Raw genomic sequence first — 21,760 nt, forward strand, 5'->3', positions numbered from 1 at the left:
CTGAGGCAGCCCCAGCAGCAAAGGAGACACAAGTGGTGGGGAGCTGGAAGCCAAAACACAACAATTTCATTAGCAAATGCAGCCGTGAGACAGAGAGACAGAGAGAGAGAGAGAGAGGGAGGGGATGGGAAGAGCTGAGATAGGAGCAGAGCTGGGTGTAGCGTGTATTGAGGCAAGGCCAGTTCAGTCAGCTCCGTCAGCTAAGCGACCTCTGCAAGATGCCAAAGCAGTGCACAGAGGCTAAAAGAGAAGAAGAAGAAGAAGAAAACAAACAACTTTCACAAAGGTCGTCACTTAACTATTCAAAGTTGGCAATGGCAAATGCTCTGTACCGAATAAATACAAATCGTTTTGCGTATTCTTATTCCTCTTCTTCTTCTTCTTCATCATCTACTTCTTCTCCTCCTTGTACACATTCTTATTATAGTTGGCAGCCAAAAGCAGCACTGCAAACGGCGGATGACCCTCGTGGAATAAGTTAGGTAAGTCCTTAATGGGACTCTCGGTCTGAAGCCCTAGCAGAGCTGCGTCGCGCTTTAAATTGAGCTGATGGCGTCGTTCCATATCTCCTCAATGTGTATATTAAATATTAAACTCAATGGAATATTACTTGTACTTGTAGTAAATAAAATAATACTGTGGATGTCGCCGATGCTTCAGCTGCTGCACTTAATGGCCAATATAGATGTGGACTCTATTAAATTTCAGGGGACATATCCCTTGGCCAATTAAGCGAGGGTCGTTTGCAAAATGAATGAAATGAAATGCTTTACTAACGTAGCGTAGGTGAAGAGGGTAGAGAGTAGAGGGAAATGGCAATCGGACGTGGGCTGGCCAGTGTTGAGCAGTGCCGAACATATTTGAATAAAAAATTTCATTTTGGTGCGTTCGGCAAACACAAATGTGCAATGCCGAGAGAGCTGGCAAAAAAAGATGGTCAACACAGTTGAAGCCAAACACAAATACACACACACACACACACATACACTCGCACACATAGACATAGGCATTGTGGCTGGGTCGTTTCCTGTTCATTTCCCCAGCTGACAGCACGCACAGAGTGACAAAGCGAGACCCAATGTGTCTGGCCATATGAAACGCAGCCAAGTCAACACCTTGACTAATCCCCACCTCACACTCTCGAGCAGCTTGATGAACAGTTCTGGCCAAGCCTGTGCGCCGTCTGCTGCATTGCAGAGCTTCAGCAGAGTTTCGTTTACCTGTGGCATATGCGGAATGCCGCAGCCGAAACAGCAAACAGCAAAACTTTAACTAATTTCGATCTAGTATGTGTGCGTGTGTGTGCGTGTGCGTGCTTGTACGTGCCAGCTTCAATTAGGCAAATAGTTTGCCTTCACTGTGCACTCTAGCAGCTGACCGACTAAACGAACAATACGGTTTGCCCCATTCTCTGGGTCAAACTGAATTCAATCCGTGTGCATACAAATTATACTAAATAGAAACTAAAGCTAAACTCAACGCCTGCTGTTCAAGCATGAACATTTGTCTCTCTGTCCTAGCTGTTGGCAGTGCGGTTCTATGGACTTGCCGCAGAGCAAAATCAATTTGCTATTCAATTTAATGAAGCTCAAAATATTGTCTTTGGTATGGATTGACCGCACTGCAACTCCAACCACACCCCTATCTATTCTTGATATTCAAACATATTGCAAATAAGACATACATTAATTAAATATATATGTATGTATGCGTTTGCTTATGTATTTATACTTAATTTATTTGATTAACTTTGATTGAGGTTTGTCTGATTCACAAGGGACCTGGGGCAGTGATCTTACCTTAGCGCTGGGAAGAGCCACTCAGAGCGGCTTAAGGGGTCAGATGAGTGAGCTGGAATGATGTACAGAGGAATCCTGACTCGTTATAGCCGAATTCTACTGTAGTATGCACAGACAGTAAGTAACAATTATATTCGTTTATTTTTTAAATTTGGAACTTGAACCTTGACCGTCTATAAAACATCTAATATTAATTAAATTAATAAAAATCAAATTAATAATTAAGTGTATGTATGAGGTATATATCAATATATTTAACACACTAACATTGATTATGCATAAACCGTAAAAAAAAACGAATTTAAATGTTACTTACTGTATGTTGCGCTCAGCTGGGTGAGCTCCTGCGATCCATGCTGATCTGGTCTCACTTAAACTTTATATGGGCACACTTCCTACAAGTAAATATTCATATGTATACAAAGAACTCATCTCCCTTATATGCTCTATGTCTGCAAATGAGTGTCTCTTACTTACACTCTGAAAAGAGAGCCAGAGAGCAATCGTTGGCTTCGGCTCTTTAACGAGGTCGCTCGCGATCGACTAGAAAGCATTTTGTCTCAGCCTATTCCCTGATGGTTCGATTGAGTCAATTGGAGTTAAACTTCTTCTCTAAGCAGGTCATTAGCGTACTTGAATTAAGCGAGTGCATATGTATGTATGTGAATATGAGGTCCGTTTTGACTGAGTCTGCGTCATTTGCTTTCTTACTCAGCCTCATTGAGCGGACGTCAATCGTATCCCTCTGCCCACACGATGCTCGTTGAAAGAGCATAGCTCAAGGCCCTCAACAGAAGAAGAAACACGAAAAGAACCAAAGTCTCGTGCCCAAAGCGAGAAGGAGAGAGTATGACTTTTTTCGCTGGATTTTGAGAGCGGCTAAAAGTTATTAGAAAGCTGTGAGAGTAATTAGAGCGAGGCCTACTAGTAATATTTCTTATGTCTTCAAGTAAAGTCCGTTTTATTTATAAATAGCAAGGCGAAGGCCCCACTTGCCGCTGAGCTCTTGGTCAGTTCTGTTCCTTTTACAAATATTGTTTCAAGTTAGTCTTAATTCGATATTCATTATAATCTCTAATAAATAAATGTAAATAAATTGGGAATAATTGTAAGTTCCACGTTCCGAAAAGTCTTTACCAAGAATTGTCTTCAGACGAAAATGATCTCGTCTTAAGTGATTTAAGCAAAAACTCTAGAAAAGACTCCCATTAGTACAACTACTAACACCATACTATATACAGATATCATATTGCTTTTCATAGGAAGTCTAACTAAATTGAAATAGTTACTTTATATTCCCCAATTGTGGGAGGATCTAAAGATTTTCGGCCCTAATGCCACATACATAGTCACACATGACTGCAAGCCGTTAGTCTGGGGAAACGAGACTCATTTGGGGATTATGCAAAGTTTATTTATTGACAATTTATGACTCATAGCTGCGCTGCTGCAAAATTTTCACATTGTAACAAAAGAGTTTATAATAATATGACTATTACGATAAAAATAAATTAGGACTAATGATTGGGGCAAAAAAAAAAATTGCTTGGGACAGGAAAGTGTGTGAATGGTTTGACAGCTGCTGGCGGATGACGGAGGGGCAGTGAGGGGGGGATTGTGTACTCTGGTCCACTTCGCGGTCACAGGCTGTGATCCGGACTGCAACAGCGCCTGGCATTCGAGCAATTCGGGGCCTAGAAGTTGTAGTTGAGATTGCCGCTGCTGAATCTCACATGGGATACGGCCGATGCGGGCTGGTACGCTGCAGCAGCCAGCTCGGGGGAGTCGGGCACTGCCATGCCGTAGTTGGTGCTGGTGCTGGGCGCGAGCTGGCCGGTGGCGAATTGCTGGGCAACGTTCTGCTGCTGATCGCGGAGCACGTTCTGCTGCTGCTGCTGCATGAAGCCCATGTGCTGCTGGGTCGAGTAGAAGTTGGCCAGTCCGCCGGCCGGTGCCGCTGGCTGGGCCTGCTGTGGCAGCTGTGCCAACTGCGGCAGCTGTGACAGCTGTGGCAGCTGTGCCGGCTGCTGCTGCGTCTGCTGGCGCTGCTGCGGCTGCGGCTGCGGCTGAGGCTGCAATCCGTTGTTGGAGCCAAAGGCCTGGCGCGAGAAGAACCGACTGCCGTCGTTGTTGATTGTGTTCGCCTGCTGCTGCTGCTGCTGCTGCTGCTGCTGGCTGTGGGGCAGCTCGTGCTGCAGCTGGTGCTGCTGCTGGCCAGAGACGTCGGGATAGTAGGTGTAGAGCTTCTGCAGCAGCTGCTGCTGCTGCTGCTCGAACTCCATGCGCTGACGCTGGTAGTCGAGGAATGCGGCCTGCATCTGATCTGCATAGCTGGGGAGGTTGAGGGGCGCCTGCTGCTGCTGTTGCAGTTGTAGCAGTTGCTGCTGCTGTGCCAGGTACTGCTGCTGCTGCTGCTGCTCCTGCTGCTGCTGTAGCTGGCTGAGGGCAACTGAGGCTGGCTTTGCTTTGCCAATGGTCTGCTGTTGATATGCAGCTGGGTACTGTACTCCCGCTGAGAATCCGGCGAAATGAGCCGGATTATGCTGTGGACGAGAGCAGAAAGAAAACATATTTCGTGTATTCAGACTTGGCGAGGGATGCATTATTATTATATACAGTATGCCTGCCGTCTCCGTGGCTTTTGTTTTTTACCAGTTTAGCAGGACTTCGGCGTGTCTTGACAGCTCTCATCTTCGACGTAGTTGTATGCAATCGATAACCACACGCACACACACACGCAATCGCAATCGCAATCACAATTTAATAACTAATGGAAATTTTGCAGTTTTGGTTCAAAAAGTTTAAAATTCTAGAGAGTTACAAATTCAGAAGTTCGAAATCTAATCTGATCAAACGAGCGAGCGAGACTGGCACTACACAAAGCCGAGAGCTCTCAGCTGAGCGTTGACAGTCCGGAAACATTTAGCACGGCCAGCTTTGATGCCAGCAAAAACAACACGGCGAACGAACAAAGCGGCCGGGCCAGGGCCACGAATCGAGCATCTGGCTCAGATTCTGAGAGATTCGGCCAGATTCGCTGCACGCAAGCCCCAATGGGCCATATAACGGGCGTTGGCATCGAGCGGCTCGCACAGTCGAGAGCGAAATGTCTTTGAGATTGCAGTTGACGCTGATGCAGCTGCAGCTGGTGGTGGTGGTGGTGGTGCTGCTGCTGCTGGGCCACTGCTGGGGGCGGGCTCATCCGCAGAATCCGTTCGAGAAGCTGGCGGTGGGCGCGCTCGGCGTGGGCAGCCAGATCATGAACAGCCTGCAGGAGGGCGCCAAGGCCTCGCAGCAGCTGAACTTTGACAACGGCCTGATGGCCGTGCACTCCAAGACGGACGTGGGCTATGGCGACGCGATGCGCGGCAACGTGGACGATTCCGACAGCTCCGAGTCGGATGAGAAGCGCCGCCGTCGGCGCAGGCGTCACAGCGCCCAGAGCATGCTCAGCCGGCATCTGGCGCTGCATCGCCACAAACGCTCGCCCTGCATGATGATGGGCGCCACGACGGAGTCGCCCGACGAGGTGGAGGCACGCAGGAGACTCGCACGCAAACGCGCCGCCAACAATGCATCCCGGACGCGCATCAACAAGTCGAGCAGCAAGAAGAAGAAGCTGCTTGAGCCAGCCGAGCGACGACGTCGCCAGGCGCCGCAGCAGGACCAGCAGCAGGGCCCCGGTCTGGGTGAGCGGGTCAAGTACTTTTGGCTCTCAATCGTGGACAACGTGGCCGATGCAGTGCAGCAGATGCGCCAGCGAATCAAAGGAGCCGCCGCTCAAGCAGCCGAAGGCGTGCAATCAATGTAAATGTCAATCAAATGGATTTTTTTTTTTTTTTTTTTTGTAAATTAATATATTAATAAAGAGAAAAAGTTGATAAAAAATAAATATATAACAATATAATTATTGCGCAGATCGTAGCAAAAATAGAAAGAGAGAGAAAATGCTAATAAAAAGTTATCGAAAGAAAAAAAAAAACAATTATTATTCAGCTTAGCCAAAGGCGGAACAAGCCCTGTAAGCAGATGCGATTTCTGACATTAGATAGATTAGATAAATCTCTCGCAATAGCAACAAGTTGTTAGGCCGGCGAACATTTCCGGCCAGCTCGCAGCCGGCTCAAACAAAAGCCGCCAAGCGGCGTTGGCTGCACGACAGTTGACGAAATGATTTCCACTTGGCGCTTGGCATTCGGCTTGGTCTTGGCACTCGGCGCGCTGGGGCTGCTGGCGAGCGGACAGACGGACCTGGAGCTGGACTATTCCGATGAGTACGACAGTGTGCGACCGATGCTCGAACAACCGGACGAGCCGCGCCTCGAGCATCGCCTGACGGCAGCGGCTCAGGAGTTTGGCGAGAGCATTCGCGATGCTTGGCAGTCCATAGCCGACTCCTTCAAAAACTACTTCGAGGAGCTGCGCGTTGCCTTCGCCGATGGCATCGACGACAATGTCGAGCCGCTCCCAGTGAACACCTGAGCGTCGACTCTCTGCATGTAAATCTCAAAGGCTTGAAGAATAAAATGCAATCTATAACAAATTATTGAATCTTGACGGGTGGGCAAGAGGAAGGGAGAGAGAGAGAGAGAGAGAGAGAGAGAGAGAGAGAAGGAACGTATTTAAGGGAGAATCGTATGATATACAGGGAAGTTATATTTAAGGTTTACCATGTAATGAAGAGTAGAGGCAAATGAAATTCTTATTGACTATACTTGAGTGAATTAATATATTTTTATTATATTAATTATATTTGAAAAATGATATTAAAGCCGTGTGAGAAGAGCAGAGGGAAATATTATTTCAGATTTAAGAAGAATAGAAGCAAATGATATGCTTATTATATTAATTCTATATGACTTGCATAAGAAAATTTCAATTGAATCATGTGAGAAGAGCAGAGGGAAAAAATAATTCAATAATTTTATTTATTTATTTTTATTTATTTTTTTTTTTTTTTTTTGTAATACCTATTTTATGAAGAAATATTTGAGAGGGAATGGAAGGAAGTAAATAATATTTAGGATATTCTTTCCGATTCCAGTTTAAGGAAGACGAATTATAAATGAATGGCAAAAGTAAATAATATATGTACATGAGCAGCAGGAGAAAAATATAAGATTCTTCTTGTAATTCCCATTTGAAGCACAATCATACATACAAGAGGAATAAAAGCAAACGATTTTTAGGATTTGCCCTACAGTTATATGAAGAAGTTTAGAGAAGCGAAGGTATATGTTCTCAGTGTTATCTTAAAAATATTAAATGTCAACTAAATTGACTAAAATGTATTTAAAGAAAATGGGGGAAAGGTTGAACAAGTTTCAGATTTATATTCAACTCACATTCAAATAATTTCAGCCTGAAAATAAAAAGAAAATAATCTTGATATGCGGCTCTTGAATAAGCAATTCATTTTCAAACATCTCTTATCAAGAGCGTCACGAATTCATCAAGAATTCTCTAAATAGCTGCACAAAAATCCTTATCAGAGAATGTGTCAGGGCGCAGTTAGGTCGGGCCCATAAATGTGCATGGATTGACAGATGGTAACTGGAGTAAGATGAATGTGATGTGACACATTAAATGTAAATAAACTCGAGTTGTCTAACTGTAATTTCGCGTAATCTGTGAATTGTAATTCAGCTGATCAGACAGCTTCCGGGCTTCCAACTAGATGTGTCGCTAATTAGTGAATGCCAACATCACACACACACACACAAACACACACAAAGGTTGCCCTTTTACATCGACTGTCATGTTATTCGGTTAGATATTGCCTGAGATTAGGATGCCGGATGTGTGTGCAGCACGCCAGCAACTGTTGGCGGTAATTATAACAGATTTGCGCTGCCGACGCTGGCTGCTGTCAATTAGTGAAATGGCTGGATGGGTGGGTGGTTGGTTGACGCCAGCGACACCTCTGTTAAATAAGCCAAGGCGAGAGCCAAGTCAGCCAGTCCCAGACCGACAGCTAAGCTATTTCCATGGAAATGTATATGGTTCCGTTAACTCTGCTGCTGCTGCTGCTGCTCAGCTGCAGTTGCACAGATGCCAGGCCTCAGGTAAGCTGAGCTGCATGCACCCACCCACCCACACACACCCACACACATACATTTCTCTTTGGTTACAGGACCTGGAGAGCAGCATGCTGCTGGCCGTCGCCCAGATGCAGCAGCTGGTGGAGAGCGGCGCCGCGGCACGGAACGAGCACAGCGTCGAGGTGCTCGGCCAGAGGATGGGCGGGGCAACATCTTTCGGCTTTGGCGATGCATTGCGCCCACCCATTGGACGTCGTCGTCGTCGGCAAGTGGAGCTGACCTTAATGCGTCGACCTGAGCTTAACCCAATAAATGCCTAGACTAAACTCACCAGCTGTTGTTGTTGTTGCTGTTGTTGCTGTTGTTGTAAGGCTGCTTGCGGCTGCTCCTGCTGCTTGGCCGATCCGTAGTAGCGCGTGAAGCTCTGCTGCAGACTCGGCGTCTTCAGTGTGAAGGAATTCGTGTTGGCATCGGTGTGAAAGGATAATTGCGCATGGCACACGGACTGCAGGCCACTGAACAGGGCCAGGCAGAGGGTCAACAGACCGCCGGAGTGCGAGAAGCCGAGCATGTTACGCTTTTCTGATTTATGTTGCCTTCGGCCAAATGCTAATCGTAATTGAGCTGATGATGACACTCTGCCGACTCTGCTGGCACTGATGGCACTGATGGCTGCCTCAATTGATAACAAAAAAGCACAATAAAAAAAATAAATAGAGTCCCGTTATCGACGACAAAGCAAACAACAGACCGGCTGCAGTTTGGCCAAAATGCGACTGTGCGTGGCCCACCCGCCGCTCGAGCGTTTTATACTTGCTTTTTGGCCCAGGGCCTTGGGCTCTGCTCTGCCCTGCTCTGCTCTGCTCTGCTGTGCTTTGGCCATTTACTTGGCATGCAGCAAAGACAGCGACGACGACGACGACGACGACGACGACGACGACGATGGCGGCAGCTGATGGCAAATGGAAAATTTTAGCTATTGGCGGTGTCTGCGGCAAGTGCCGCAATTCCAGCAGCATTACGACCCAATGTGCGTGAGCTGACCAGGCCCCGGCCACGCCCCCCAGCCCCAATCGATTTGCATGACAGACGCCTGCTTTGTTGGCTAATGAGCAGGGACCCCGATTGTCGCAATCGAAGCAAAAGTTATATAACTGAGATATGTATATAGGAGTAACTGAGGAAGAGGAAGCAGAAGAGGTGTGAGATTAGGTAGGGCGAGACTTCGATTTGAAGAGGCTAAGTAAACAGGCTGCAATTATTATTGAGCTGCAGTTTTAAAGCTAAACAAATCTTCAATCGAGAACCTGCTAGAAGGAAAGTCTCTAGGTTCTCTCCATGGAAGCTGCAGAGAAATTCCATGGAAATGCCTTAAAGATTCAGTTCATATGGAAATGAATGTACTCAAGCATTCAGCAAGTCGAGCTCAAATATGGGTATTACCTATGCTGTTCTGCTGAACATTCAGACGCAATGCGAGTGTTTTCTAATTGAAAAATTAAGTATTAAAATATGTATTTAATTTTGTATGAATATTTCACTTTCTTTAAGCAAGGAGTTGTGCTTGGAATTTCAATGTGAATCAAAGTGAAAAAAAAACGAACAACAATAGTAACAACAACAATGGATAGATAGGCCCTATGGATATGGTATTCAATACAAATTGAATATAGTCGTGCCGCTTACATAACACTCGCCAGCCAAAATCAGAAACAAAACAGCATAAAGAGGGCCAAAAGTGAGCGAAAAATATCAACAGTAACAGCAACAACAGCAACATCAGCAACAACAAGTGTGATGCGACCACAGGGCCAACTAAATATAAAGACCGGCATAAAATGCTGTTTATGGGAACGTGCGTGGCATGCGCAAGACGTGAGTGCCCCAGAGTCAGTTCTCTGTAGCTGGCAACGGCATTTCGATATCAATAATAAAAGTGGACAGCTCATGTGTGTGTGCGTGTGTGTGCGGCAGTGATAAGAGAGCGAGGTTAAGGCTAAACAGATATGACGCTCACCATAATTGCATTGGCAATTGCATTGCCAATTGGCTCGCTCGTCTCGTTGCCAACTTTTCAAATTGTCTTGTTGTGTTGGCCAAAGCGATTATGAAAGAAAACTATTACGAGTGCTTGCACTCACACCACCACTCGCATCTGTGTCAACTGGTCAAACAGTGGCTGCCCTCCACACACACACACACGCACACACACACACGCAGACACTCATGGCGTATACGTGATCGCATTACGCTTTGGTCTCGCGTGCGTTTCATTTTGTGCTGCCAAGACAAGACGCAATCGCAATCGCAATCGAAAGCGCATTTCACATGATTGAAAGTTGTCCATTATGTATGTATGCCATTCGCCCCGACATTCACGTCACTCCACCCCGCGCTGCACAGAAGAGCCGGCAGCTCGTATGTAAATAGGCAGCGCGTCGGGCCGGGCCATGGCCATGTCACGCGCTCGCAATTAAGCCAATGAGCCGACAATGAAGAAGACATCAGAACACTCTCCACACACACATTGGCCCGCGGAACGCATTGCAATATTTATAAATTTAGCTGCTGAAGGGCTAGCTGGATAAGAGCAATGCTCGCAGAGCGTGTTGGTCAGAGGAGCGTCGAGTCTCATGTAAATGGCCAAGTGAGCGATTGACTTGTCGCCCCCACAGAACGCCAGCTGGCGGGGGGTGGCAGGCGGCTGCAATCGGACAATGTTTCAGCGCCAGGGCAGCATGTAAAAAATAAACAGTTAAAAGGAGCCCAAAGACTGCGATTTCGACTGGAAAAAGGTCAACTTTTTTTATGTTTATATCCCTTTTTTTTATTGCTGCAAGAATACCACATAAAATGCTCCCAATTTAACGATAAAATGAAGAAAAACTGGAAGTAATTATTATAAAATAAAGAAAAGAGCTACAAATAAACATAATAAAATAAAAATAAAAAACAAAGTCGAAAACTCTTCGGACGTGTCGCCTGATCCGGAAGTTGCAGATGAGTTTGGCCGAAACGCGGTAGCTGCTAAATAACGGTACTTAATCATTTTACTGGGTCATTGTAAAGGCAAGAGTCGAGCCTTTCCACTGCGACGCTGCCAACTGACCTAATGTAACTGGAGCACGGCGCGAGACAATGTGTGTGTGTGTGTGTGAGAGAGAAAAGGAGAGAGGCAGAGAGAGAGACAGAGTGGTCAAAAATTACATATAACAGTATGCCAGGCGGCCAGCATCCGATTTGAGGCTATTAAACCCCAAACGTTGAACTTTTGAACTCGCACACTGACCTCAATGCACACATACACACACACACACACACACACGCACTTTTGCACCCAATCCTTGCGTTGCGAATTATTTTTGGCTGCCTTTTCGCTTTTGCATTTGCACAGATTAAATTGAGGCCACGTGCCATCTGTTCCAGATTCAGACTCAGGTCCAACTCCAGCTCCAGCTCCGCTGCTGCTGCTGCTGCTGCTGTGGCTCCTGGCTAGCTGCTGGCTCTGGCGCCCCAATGGCATCCGCATTCGCATACTATACGCAATTTACCTAGGCTGGTGCCGAAAGACAAACAGCAGGCATCAGCCTTTTTATGGCGTGCTAGCTACAGTGGGTGCAGTCGGTTGAAAAGCAATTTCAAAGTGGTTTTGATGGGTCAAAATAATATTATTGCATAAGATAAGGGAAACTATTAAATGAAAACTAAAATTTCGTTTAATAAAAATGTTAATGCAGTTAAAGCAATATGTGTAATTTGAAAAATGTTGAAAAAATATATTGAAATAATAACGAGTATAATAACAATATTAAATATTGTTTTAAAAAATGTTAAATTGAACAAATTTCAGTATGTGTTAAATATATATTTAAAAATAAACTATTTACTATGAATTCTTTTTGTATAAGATCAAAATCAACAATATTAAATACTGCTTAAATTATATAAAATTATGAAACGAAATAAAAATGTTTATTTTTATTTAAAAAGGTTTATTTTAAAAGAAAATATATGTAAATTGTTTTTTTTTTTAATTTTAAAAAAATGTATACATATATTTTTTAATATTATTGGAAAAATAGTATGAATTAATTAGGCACAAAATGTTGTATACAATATTAAATTTTGTTTAAGCTCAATGAAGTTAATAGTAAAAAATTTATGTTGCTTAAAATAATTTAAAAAATTTAAAATAATTCAGTTGTAACTCGAAATATTTAATACAAAATTAGTAAAAAGATTTTATGCCAAAAGTATATATTTTAAAAGGGTTTCAATTATAAAATAAATCCATTTCCTGCGAATCTCTCTTTTTTTTGACAAACATGTGACACCTACCTTGCTCCACTGTGCACAGTTGAAATACAAATAAAAACGCACCAATGCAGCAGTTTTTTTTTTGTGGGTTTAACTCACATAAAATTTTTTATTAGTTTCTCTCTTGTTTCATACACCAATACAAAAAACCAAACAACAACAACGAAGAAATAAACAGTATTCAATATAAGCAGACATATATATATTTATATATATATATATGTATGTATGTGACACATACATATAGATATATATATATATATCCATATACATACATATGCATATGTAGATATTCATACATATAGATACTTATTTAGAATGAGGGTCTTAAATTTTATGGGGCGTTATTGGACTCTGGTTGGATTCATGTTATTTAGTGCCTGTATTATTCGCTGCTTAGTTCAAGTAATATTAATTTCTTCTTCTTCATTGTATTGGTTATAGCATAATAATTCAGCTGTGAATCGAGTTGAATTTGCAAGGAGACGCGTATACCAGTCGATTTTTAGAGCTAATATAGTAGATCCATATACATACATATGTATATATTGTATATATTGTATATAGAGAGGGTGTATAGTACAAATAAGGAATTGCAACTCTCGGGGCTCACAAGAATTGCAAAATTGTTCGAATGCAGTTTTGTTGTTGCTTATATAATAAATACATATATATGTATATATATGTGTATGTGTGTCTGTTTGTGTTTATTTAATCCTCATATATATATATATATATATATATATATATATATATGTATACATATGTATATATATTGGATCTCTGTAGTTTTTAACATTTTTACAGTAAACCGTTTTTATTTTCTGATTATTTAAAATTCTCTTGTTTTATCGCTAGATTGATATTAAAAAAAAAAAAAGTTTTACCATATTTCACCATAAATATTTATTTTGTATATGGAGTATATTTATTTAATTGCATTGTTTTTTTTTTTTCTTTTGTTTTTTTTTTCGGTTTTGTTTGCTTTTCAACTTGAGTTTCTGTTGACACTGAAATAGTTCGTAAGTCTGGTTAAGTTAACAAACAACACACCCATACACTGCCTCACAGTTGTATGTGCACGCACTTACGTTATGAATATGCCATAGAGACTAGGTACACAAATAGAATATATATTTGTATTAGTTTTCCAGCTTGGTTTTTAGAGGGAAATTTGTAATGCTATTGCTTGGCACATTTCGCATGCTCTTTAACAATGCTTTAAATATTTCATCTTCTTCTTCTTCTTCTTTTTCGCTTTTTAGCTGAGTTTGAAAAATATTTGCGGCTTATAACAACGTCTATAAATATACTATATGCATGTAACATGAATTCTGCTAACATTTTATTTAATTCTTTAAATCTTTTTACCACGCTGTAGAGGAATATAAATACTTTATGTAACTTTTCATATTTTTTTCATGTAATATATATTTTAGTTATTTCTTGTATTATTTTTTTTTTCTGATATATTCGTATTGGAATAAGTTCTTTAAAAATATGTCAATCGCAATTTCCTCTCGGTTTAACAACTTTGCTGAGCAAACTTTTCATGGATCGTTAAAAAATACATGATTTTTTCATTATCATTTCCACTCTCGTTTTTTTCTCATCTCATCTCATCGCATCGCATTTCTGCTTTGTGCTTTAAAAATTAATAATATTTTTTGATTAGCATTACGTGTATATAAGCATTTCGTTCGTTCTTATTCATTTTGTTTACTTGTTTTTATTGTACATTGAGAATACGCAAATATTTGCCATTTTGACGAATAAAATTTTTTTATTTCCCCATCGTGCTAAAAATTTGTCCTAAAACTGCTTAAAAAACGCTCCCACAGTACCTGCAGCCGCCCTCGACGCGGAGAGTCGTCTCCTGTGTCAGAGCGCTGGCCTCTGATTCCTTAGCTAAGCCTCGCGCTCCCCTTTTACCCCTAAGCTAACAAGTAGAAAAAAATGGCCTGGGTCGAAAAGTTCTGCTAGTTCGCTAAGATGCGAATACTTACGTCTTATATACATACATATGTCTGTATATATGTACATACATATATATTTAAAAAAAAGATATCTCCCGCCTGGAGGGGCTCAGCCTGGCCCCAGCTTACAGTTCGGCGAATATGTTCTCCCTGAAGTCGAGTTCCGGGTGGGCTGAGTGCGTCGAACCGTGCCCGTAGTCGCGCGACTTCATTGAGCTGCGCGCGGAGCTGGAACTGAAGCTGGTGTTCCTCGGGCTGCTCCGCCGCATGCGTCCCTCCAGGCCGGCCATCTTGTTCAGCGGCTGGGTGGGGTCCAGCTCGCAGAAGGCGCCCGCAATCAGATCCGTGCCGTTCAGCGAATTGAAGCTGTCGCGCTTGGAGCTGCGCGAGGTGCCGCCGCCGGGTCCATGATGGGAGCCGGCGCCCAAGCTTTTGCGGCTCAGTCGGCGCGTATATTGATACTGATAGGCGGGCGGGGGCGGAGCGGGCTGCGGGCCTTGCACAATGGCTGAGCGCGGCAAATTGTTGTTGCCACCGGGTGTGTAGCTGTCGTAAAAGTCCTGCGGCACCTCCTCCTCATCCAGCGGCGGCGGTGGCGGCGCCGGCGGCGGCTGCTGCTGCTGCTGCTGTAGGTGGCCCAGGCGCTGCTGCGCCTGATGGAGATGCTGCTGCTGCTCCGGCAGATTGGAGCACAGGCTGTACTCCGTGGGCTGGCTGCTGCTCGAGATTGACATGCTGAGCGGATCACTGCCGGGCATCACCAGAGCCAGCCCGGTCTTGTCGTAGCCATAGCTGGAGTCTCGCTTGGGCTTCGGCGAGCGCTGCGCGTACAGCTTCTCAATGTCCGGCAGCTGGCGGCCGACGCCGCCGCCGGACAGACGGATCTTGTCGTCCTGCTGCTCGCGCTGCATCATTTCCTGTATGTCCATGCTGCGCTCCCGCTCCAGCAGATCGATGATCTCCAGGTCGCGCTCCAGCGTGCTCGACGAGAAGGTGCTGCTGCACTCGCTGAACGACACATCCTTGTTCCGCAGCCCGCCGCCGACGTTCGGCCAGCGCTGCGGCGGATGCATCATGCTGCTCACCACGGAGCTCTCCTCGCCGTCGCCGTAGTTGCTCGTGCTGCTGTCGTCCATCAGAGCGCTGTTGTTGCCGTTGCAGTACGTGGAGGCGGTCAGATTGGACACTGAGTTGTTCGACACCGACATGTACTCCACGCCCAGCTTCTGCCGCGCCGCGCCGCTGGCGGAGGAGGCGGCCTTCAATGTGCGGCTGCTGTTGTTGCTGCTGGTGCTCGCCGGCTGCTTGCGCGCCGATCCCGTGGACGCATGCCCGTCGGAGATGATGTTGATCTTGACGTCGTGCTTCTTGCCGCGCATGTTCTTGCTAAGATTGTTCACCATGCCCGCGTCTCCAGCGCCGCGACCACCCAATACGCCGCGCTGTCGATCCCGCTCCCGTTCGCGATCTCTGTCCCGATCCCGATCCCTATCCCGGTCCTTGTCCCGCTCCCGTTCACGCTCCTTGTCGCGCTCCCGGTCCCGCTCCTTGATGCCAGACTGACCCTGTCTGTAGGGTGCACCGCTGTACCGATCCGTCGCGCCCACGCCATGCCCCTGGCTGCGCTCGTGGCGCCCAGACACGGCGTGCCCCTTGCTCGGATGCTTCTGCGCATCTGTCGCCGCCTGGCTCTGGCCCTTGGCCACAATGCTCGTCGTGTTGCTGTGCTCGTCCTTCTCAATCGAGTCCTCCTGGGAGCCCGCATTGCTGCGGCGCTGCGACTTGGACGCCCGCTTGGCCGACAGACGAAAATAGCCGCGGAGGCGCTCCTGTTCATCTCTGCCGGAAGAGAGTCGAAGCAGAGCAAGTGAGCTTGTCAATGAATAAATACTCAGTGAAGCCGAGCTGGCTTAGCAGGAGCGAGAGGTGATTTAAGGGAAATGCCACTACTCATACACGAGGAGCAGTGCAATGGAGCAGCCGTACTCACCTGGGCAATATCTGCGAGGCGTAGATGCAGGGGAATATGACCGTGGGCAAGAAGGCGACCCAGACAAACATCAGGTAGGTGAAGTCGAAGTGCTTCTGATTCTCGTAGGTCTCCTCGAGCGAGAGCCGCGCGAAGCGCAGTATCATCAGGGGGCACAGGCAGACCACCTGGGTGGCGGCCATGCTGCCAAAGTTGCGCTGCTTGCGCTTCTCCCGGCAGACGTCCATTTCGGCGCTGTAGAGATCGTAGGAGCGGCTGCTGCTGCCGTGGCCATTGCTCAGACCGGCCACGCCTCCGCCGCTGTGCGCACGTGGCTCCGACGAAGCGGACGAGTTCCTGAAGAGGACGAAGAGGAAGCGCAAGCGGAAGCGGAAGATAATGATGGGGCGATAGGTGAGCAAGTTGTTGAGGAAATCAAAGTCATTAAACTGGCATCGGATTGAAATTGAGCTCATTAGCAATGCAGATGCCCGCTGGCCCAATCTGGTAACCATGGCCACGCCAACCAGGCCCACCCTCTACCACAGCGCCTGAAGTACGGCTCCAGCTCAATCCGTTCGAAAAATTAATCAGTGCAATTAGCAACTGTAACCCAAATCGAAGCCCAAACGACCAAATGAATAATGAACCCACATTTAATTTCATTTTTTTTTTTTTGGACTCCACCCGGGCCCAGCAGGCGCTTAATATTTCAATTTAATGGCGTGCGGCTCAGGTCGAGGCCGCAGGTATTATTTGTCCCTTTTGGAAAATTTGATAAACATTCTAAATATACCATTCGATGCCAATAAATCCAATCATAATCAACTGAGCTACAAATAATAATTATTTTATTATTATTAATGCTGTTGTTATTTGATATGGCTCTCTGCTGGCGCCCGCATGTCCTTGACGAAAATATAGTATATTGTGTAATTTAACTCTCTTCACCTAACAAAGTCTATCTCTCTCTCTCTCTCTCATTATCTCTCTCTCTCTCTGCTTTGGTTCGTCTGTCAGTGCTTTACAGCCCAATTGATTAATGACTTATAGCAAAATAGTCTAGATTAAGGACCTTTTCAACAGCTATGCAACACTGGGCCGTTTAGTGTTGGAAAGTTTTACGTAGGCATGCTCAACGAACTGCACTTACCTCTGTCGCATGCGTAGATCGACACGATGCTCGTACATCATGACAGCGAAGGGCCCATCCGGCGGACGCAGCTCCTGGGAGGTGCGTATATAGAGATAGGACAAGAGGACGGCCGGCCCACAGTACCTGCAATGCGAATGCTCGAGTAGTACATATTTAGGCGTCTAAGTCTTTGGGGTCTCTGCACATACATAATTAGAAACAATCCCCGCGTATATTCCTGCATGTCATCCATCAAGTTGACCACGCACAGTCCAATGCCCGACAGCTCGGGTATGTACGCCTGCAAGCAGAGGATAAGAATAAAGTCAAACACAATACCCGAATTCACGACCCACATCTCGTTCGATATAAAAACCAAATTGTTTTAAAAGGTCACTGTGTGGCATTTGGGCTCTGTGAAATTGACGAAAGCATTATCGATATAAAATACCAGAGCAAAGCCAACAAATGCTCGACTCAAAGATACCCCGTGCTCAAGTGCCTAATCACCATTCAAGCACGCTTCAGCTCGCTGAATGGGATAAACACATAGTTCCATGACGAACGACTGGGAGGTCGCTCGGCCCAACAGAGGTTGGGAGAGAGAGAGAGAGAGAGAGAGAGAACTCGTTTGTTGGATAGTCACCCGCTATCGATTCCGGGTGCACACAGACAAAAAACAAAGCGGCAAAAAATGGATAATTGAATGGAATTTCCGCTAAAGTTGAGCACACACGAAAGTTGAATTCATTGTGTCCCTGGCCGTGGCTCGGGCACATGCCTGTGCCAGGGCGGCAGACAGGTATTGGTACTGATACAACAGGCCACACACACACACCCCCTCACCGCGACGCGTGCCTCGCCCGCCCCCCCTGGCCGTGACCGTGACAGATGCCACGGCATGCTATCTATGCGTGTCCCCTTCTGCCGGTTCAGTTGGCCCGGCCCACTCGTAATTGTATTGTTAACACCCACCACACATTGGGGCGCGCAGCACGCCGATCGGCGTCGCGCCGTGCCACCGGCTCGTGGCATGCCACCACGGCGGCTTTGTCGAGGCATTTCGCGTAATTGTAATTACACATACGCATGCAAGTATTTTCCGTTGGCAGCTGCAGGGGCTCGCCAGCGCACACAAATAAAGTACAACAAACAACAAAACAAAAAAGAAAAAGAGGAAATGAATTTATGGATATTAAGTTATTATCCAAAAGGGTCCGAGCAAGCGTAAAGTGTATTTGTTGTAGTTGTGCTCCCATAAATTAAGCCGAGAATTGATGACATGAATTTTATCAAAAGTTGTGCAAGCTAACCAAAACCGAACCACACTGGATATGAAACGCTGAGCAACAGCCTCTGCAATCCCTAACAAGGACTCCAGTCCACTCAAGTTTAAAGTGCTTGAATAAGTTTTAGCTGTGGCCCATTCGAGCTGTCTTGCTGCTTTGCGTAATTATTTCGAGAGAAATGAGGAGCCATGCTTCATTTCGGAAATGGTTCTTCAAGGACTCTTCGACAGATCCTTGTTAACATTTGCTGTACAATTTTTGTGCTTAGCAATTTGGGCACTTTGATCAACTTTTTATATCCTATTTTTATTTTTTTTTACATATGCCAAGCACACACTGGGCACACACACACACACACACATACACACATACAGAATGCCACTGAAAGGCACTCGTAAATGATTTTGCATGAGCAACTATTAAAAAGTTTTTGCAGCTCCCTCAACAGCCCAAGAGTTGCCCCAAACTAGAATAAATACGTATATATACACACACACACAGCCACAAACACACGTATACATATGTCATGTAACTCAATCCGGCAGAGTTCGCGATGTGGGCGTGGCTGGCTAAAAAAGTTGTGTCAAAGTTTTCAAGAGAAAATTACAGAGCGGCGTCAGCTATGCCAGCAATATGCATAAGAAAGATGGCCGAAACTTTTCGACTCGACTCGGCCCGAAAATGTGACAACGAAAAGGAAAAAAAAAAAACATAAAACATTCTCAACACTGGCCCGACCCGGCTCTTACCCCTAAATCATGAACTTAGCCCCCGCCTGGCCGCCGTGTCGCCCACAGCAGTCATTTGGGTAATGAACTGTTAGCGCCGCACAATCTGGCCAAGAAATCTGTTTTGAAATTCCTCGGCCAACGCACAGTAAAATGCAAATAAAGGACAACAACAGCAGGGCCAACAACGACAGCGACAACGATACCAAAGATGACGACGATGATGAGCCTCTTAGCAGCAGCTTGGGGGCCGGGCCGGGCCGGGCCAGGCATCAGGCTGGGCCCGAATGCAAAGCGTTAAACGAGACAATCTGCAATTTTATTACGGCTGCGGCCAACCACGCTGCCAAAAGAGGGGCGTGGCACATTCCACGGAAACTGTTGTACAATTTAACGAGTCTCGAGTTCTGCGGTCGGTCATCTTCCCTTCGATACTCTCTGAACTCAATATGCAGGCCATGTGGTCAAGTTTGTCGCCACAAAGGAAAACTTAAATTGAGACTAAATTAAACTAACGATAATACTAATAGAAATGCTGATAATAATGATGATACTTATTACTTATAGAACTAATGAGAAAAACAACTATAATGGGAAATAATAATAATAATCATAAAAAAATAACTTAAACAAAAATTACAAAAAATACAAATAATAATACAAATAATAATAATAATGATATAATATTAATAATATAAAAATATTTAGCAATAATGAGAATTACAACATTAATTAGTAATAATAATAATCAAAATTATAATAATAATAATAATAATAATAATAATAATAATAATAATAATAATAATAATAATAATAATAATAATAATAATAATAATAATAATAATAATAATAATAATAAAAAATAATAATAATAATAATAATAATAATATAAAAATAATAATATTAGCATTAATAATAATGATATAAAAATTGTTGTGTTTTCTAGAAATTATAGTTACGGTACTGAAGACGGAATAATAAGAACAAGCAATAATGATTACAATAATAACAATACTAATAACAGCAATCATGCGTATAACTAATGCTAATAACAATGATTTTGAGATAGTATTAGAAGCAAGAATATTTCAAGTACTAGTAGTAAAATTAAATCAATATAATTCTAATAATGCTAATGATAATAAGATACAGTTTTATTAGCACTTAAATTAGTGTATTGTCGGCGCAGCTCGGATTTTTCTCTATTATTCCACCCTGGAAAATTTCGTGGCGTTTTTATGAGCACATCTCCGCATTATTTTTTCGTCCTCATTTTGGTTTTTTATATTCCTATATATTTTTTTAACGTTACTTGAGCTATAGCCGAGCTCGCAGCGTGTGCAGCGTCTGAGACTGTTGCTGATTTTCCTTTTAAGATTTCTGACACTCTTCACTGGGCAGGAAGGAAACGACAATGGGGCTGGGGATTGGGTATTGGGGACTGGGGCCTGGGCCAGGAGGCGATGGCATCTGTGTGCTTCCCCGTCAATTGAGTCGCATTATGATTACCTTAGCCGGCGCAGTGCAATTGATTTGCTTCGTTTGCCTGGTACAAATCAATTTGACGGCAGCCGTAAACAGTTTATGGACACGTTCCGTTCTCTTCAACAAGTGGCAGCCGCATTAAATTGGCGGAGTCGGAGCCGCGCGCACAAAGCCATTTAGAATTTAGCGCGCGTTTCAAATAATTCATTGAATGTGGCACTGGACTGAATGAAAGACCAAAGCCGAAGGCGTCGTATGAGCCAAACGCATTAATAACAATTTATTTCCGTCATGCCAAGAACAAGCAACAAGCGTGCGGCAAATGGCAGGTGGCAGGAGGCGGAAGGCAGAAGGCAGAAGGCAGAAAGCAGGAGGCAAGCGACTAGGCCCAAGGATAGTGTAGGCGACATTCCGCAGATTCGCGCCGCAAGGCACAAGGCAGAAGCCAGAAAGGCAGAAAGGCAGAAAAGCAGAAAGACTGAAAGACAGACAGCAATTGGTTTGAGACCGTAAATAAGTGAGGCAAGTGGGCTGGAAACAGCCTGAAGATGGGGGCAAGTGGCAAATGCCAAGTGGCAGCCGGCAGCCGGCAGACGGCAAGGCGGCAAATGTTCTGGGTGTGGCGCAGAAACAACAAATTGCAACAGCAGGCGCAAAAAGTACTCGCACACATAAGCGTGCCCACTGTCATAATTTTGACATTGACGAATTGCCTTTAAGGAATATCAGCGAAGTTAACGGCTGACTCGCTATCTCTTTCCCTCTCCGTGTGTGTGTGTGTGTGTGTGTGTGCGTGTGTTAGCTTCTGTCTTCTGTAAACTTATAATGAAAGGCACTTAATAATAATTTACTACAAGCTGAAATGCCGTGGCCCAGCGGCATATATACAGTTATAAAGAACAACAAACTGCCCGAGGCTACAAAAAAAAAAAATAAATAAATAAAGATGTTGCATAAAAAGCAGTTTCCATTGAAGCGGCGAGAGTGTCTGCTGGTAAAGTTGAATATACAGTTTCTATAT

General features: G+C 44.7%; 5 protein-coding genes across 9 annotated transcripts in view; 3 read left to right on the forward strand and 2 right to left on the reverse strand.

Moving 5' to 3' along the window:
* Nucleotides 1-3,191: 3,191 nt before the first annotated feature.
* On the reverse strand, nt 3,192-8,631 carry LOC108657480 (uncharacterized). Of its 4 annotated transcripts, none has more exons than XM_089263894.1 (2): nt 8,163-8,631; nt 3,192-4,342 (listed from the first exon to the last, which is right to left on the reverse strand). In XM_089263894.1, exons 1-2 carry the CDS (start codon nt 8,409-8,411, stop codon nt 3,494-3,496), a joined length of 1,098 nt encoding a protein of 365 aa, XP_089120020.1. In that variant the 5' UTR covers nt 8,412-8,631; the 3' UTR covers nt 3,192-3,493. The 4 variants fall into 4 exon arrangements, with proteins under 4 accessions (XP_089120020.1, XP_089120021.1, XP_030244859.1 ...); XM_089263895.1 differs by having other exon boundaries at nt 8,172-8,630; XM_030388999.2 differs by lacking the exon at nt 8,163-8,631 and adding an exon at nt 4,452-4,694.
* Nucleotides 4,870-5,687, forward strand: LOC108657482 (uncharacterized). Its single transcript, XM_018110105.3, has one exon. It carries the CDS (start codon nt 4,906-4,908, stop codon nt 5,608-5,610), a length of 705 nt encoding a protein of 234 aa, XP_017965594.2. The 5' UTR covers nt 4,870-4,905; the 3' UTR covers nt 5,611-5,687.
* On the forward strand, nt 5,938-6,326 carry LOC108657483 (uncharacterized). Its single transcript, XM_018110107.3, has one exon. It carries the CDS (start codon nt 5,970-5,972, stop codon nt 6,279-6,281), a length of 312 nt encoding a protein of 103 aa, XP_017965596.1. The 5' UTR covers nt 5,938-5,969; the 3' UTR covers nt 6,282-6,326.
* LOC108657484 (uncharacterized) lies at nt 7,705-8,170 on the forward strand. The gene is made up of 2 exons (XM_018110108.3): nt 7,705-7,864; nt 7,933-8,170. The coding sequence occupies exons 1-2, from the start codon at nt 7,787-7,789 to the stop codon at nt 8,158-8,160; spliced, it is 306 nt and encodes a 101-aa protein (XP_017965597.1). The 5' UTR covers nt 7,705-7,786; the 3' UTR covers nt 8,161-8,170.
* A 4,959-nt stretch (nt 8,632-13,590) lies between the features above and the next one.
* The window catches only part of LOC108657581 (uncharacterized), a 53,329-nt gene continuing 45,159 nt past the window's right edge, over nt 13,591-21,760 (reverse strand). For both annotated transcript variants that reach the window (XM_089264959.1, XM_089264960.1), the window contains exons 4-7: nt 17,447-17,538; nt 17,256-17,381; nt 16,124-16,459; nt 13,591-15,972 (exon numbers count right to left, since the gene is read on the reverse strand). In XM_089264959.1, coding sequence (XP_089121085.1) covers nt 14,259-15,972; nt 16,124-16,459; nt 17,256-17,381; nt 17,447-17,538 — 2,268 coding nt within the window. In that variant the 3' untranslated portion in view covers nt 13,591-14,258. The remainder of the gene's footprint in view (nt 15,973-16,123; nt 16,460-17,255; nt 17,382-17,446; nt 17,539-21,760) is intronic.

This window comes from Drosophila navojoa, chromosome X, assembly GCF_054131105.1.
Source record: "Drosophila navojoa isolate 15081-1374.11 chromosome X, UAZ_NAV_1.0, whole genome shotgun sequence".
Classification (NCBI taxonomy): Eukaryota; Metazoa; Arthropoda; class Insecta; order Diptera; family Drosophilidae; genus Drosophila; species Drosophila navojoa.

Excerpts from the sequence above, each read along its gene's own strand:
- LOC108657484 (XM_018110108.3), top strand. The coding sequence starts at position 7,787 with ATGGAAATGTATATGGTTCCGTTAACTCTGCTGCTGCTGCTGCTGCTC. Across the intron at positions 7,865-7,932 it reads GCACAGATGCCAGGCCTCAG|GACCTGGAGAGCAGCATGCT; the intron begins GTAAGCTGAGCT and ends CTTTGGTTACAG.
- LOC108657480 (XM_089263894.1), bottom strand. The coding sequence starts at position 8,411 with ATGCTCGGCTTCTCGCACTCCGGCGGTCTGTTGACCCTCTGCCTGGCC. Across the intron at positions 4,343-8,162 it reads AACAACAGCTGGTGAGTTTA|CATAATCCGGCTCATTTCGC; the intron begins GTCTAGGCATTT and ends TCTCGTCCACAG.
- LOC108657482 (XM_018110105.3), top strand. The coding sequence starts at position 4,906 with ATGTCTTTGAGATTGCAGTTGACGCTGATGCAGCTGCAGCTGGTGGTG.
- LOC108657483 (XM_018110107.3), top strand. The coding sequence starts at position 5,970 with ATGATTTCCACTTGGCGCTTGGCATTCGGCTTGGTCTTGGCACTCGGC.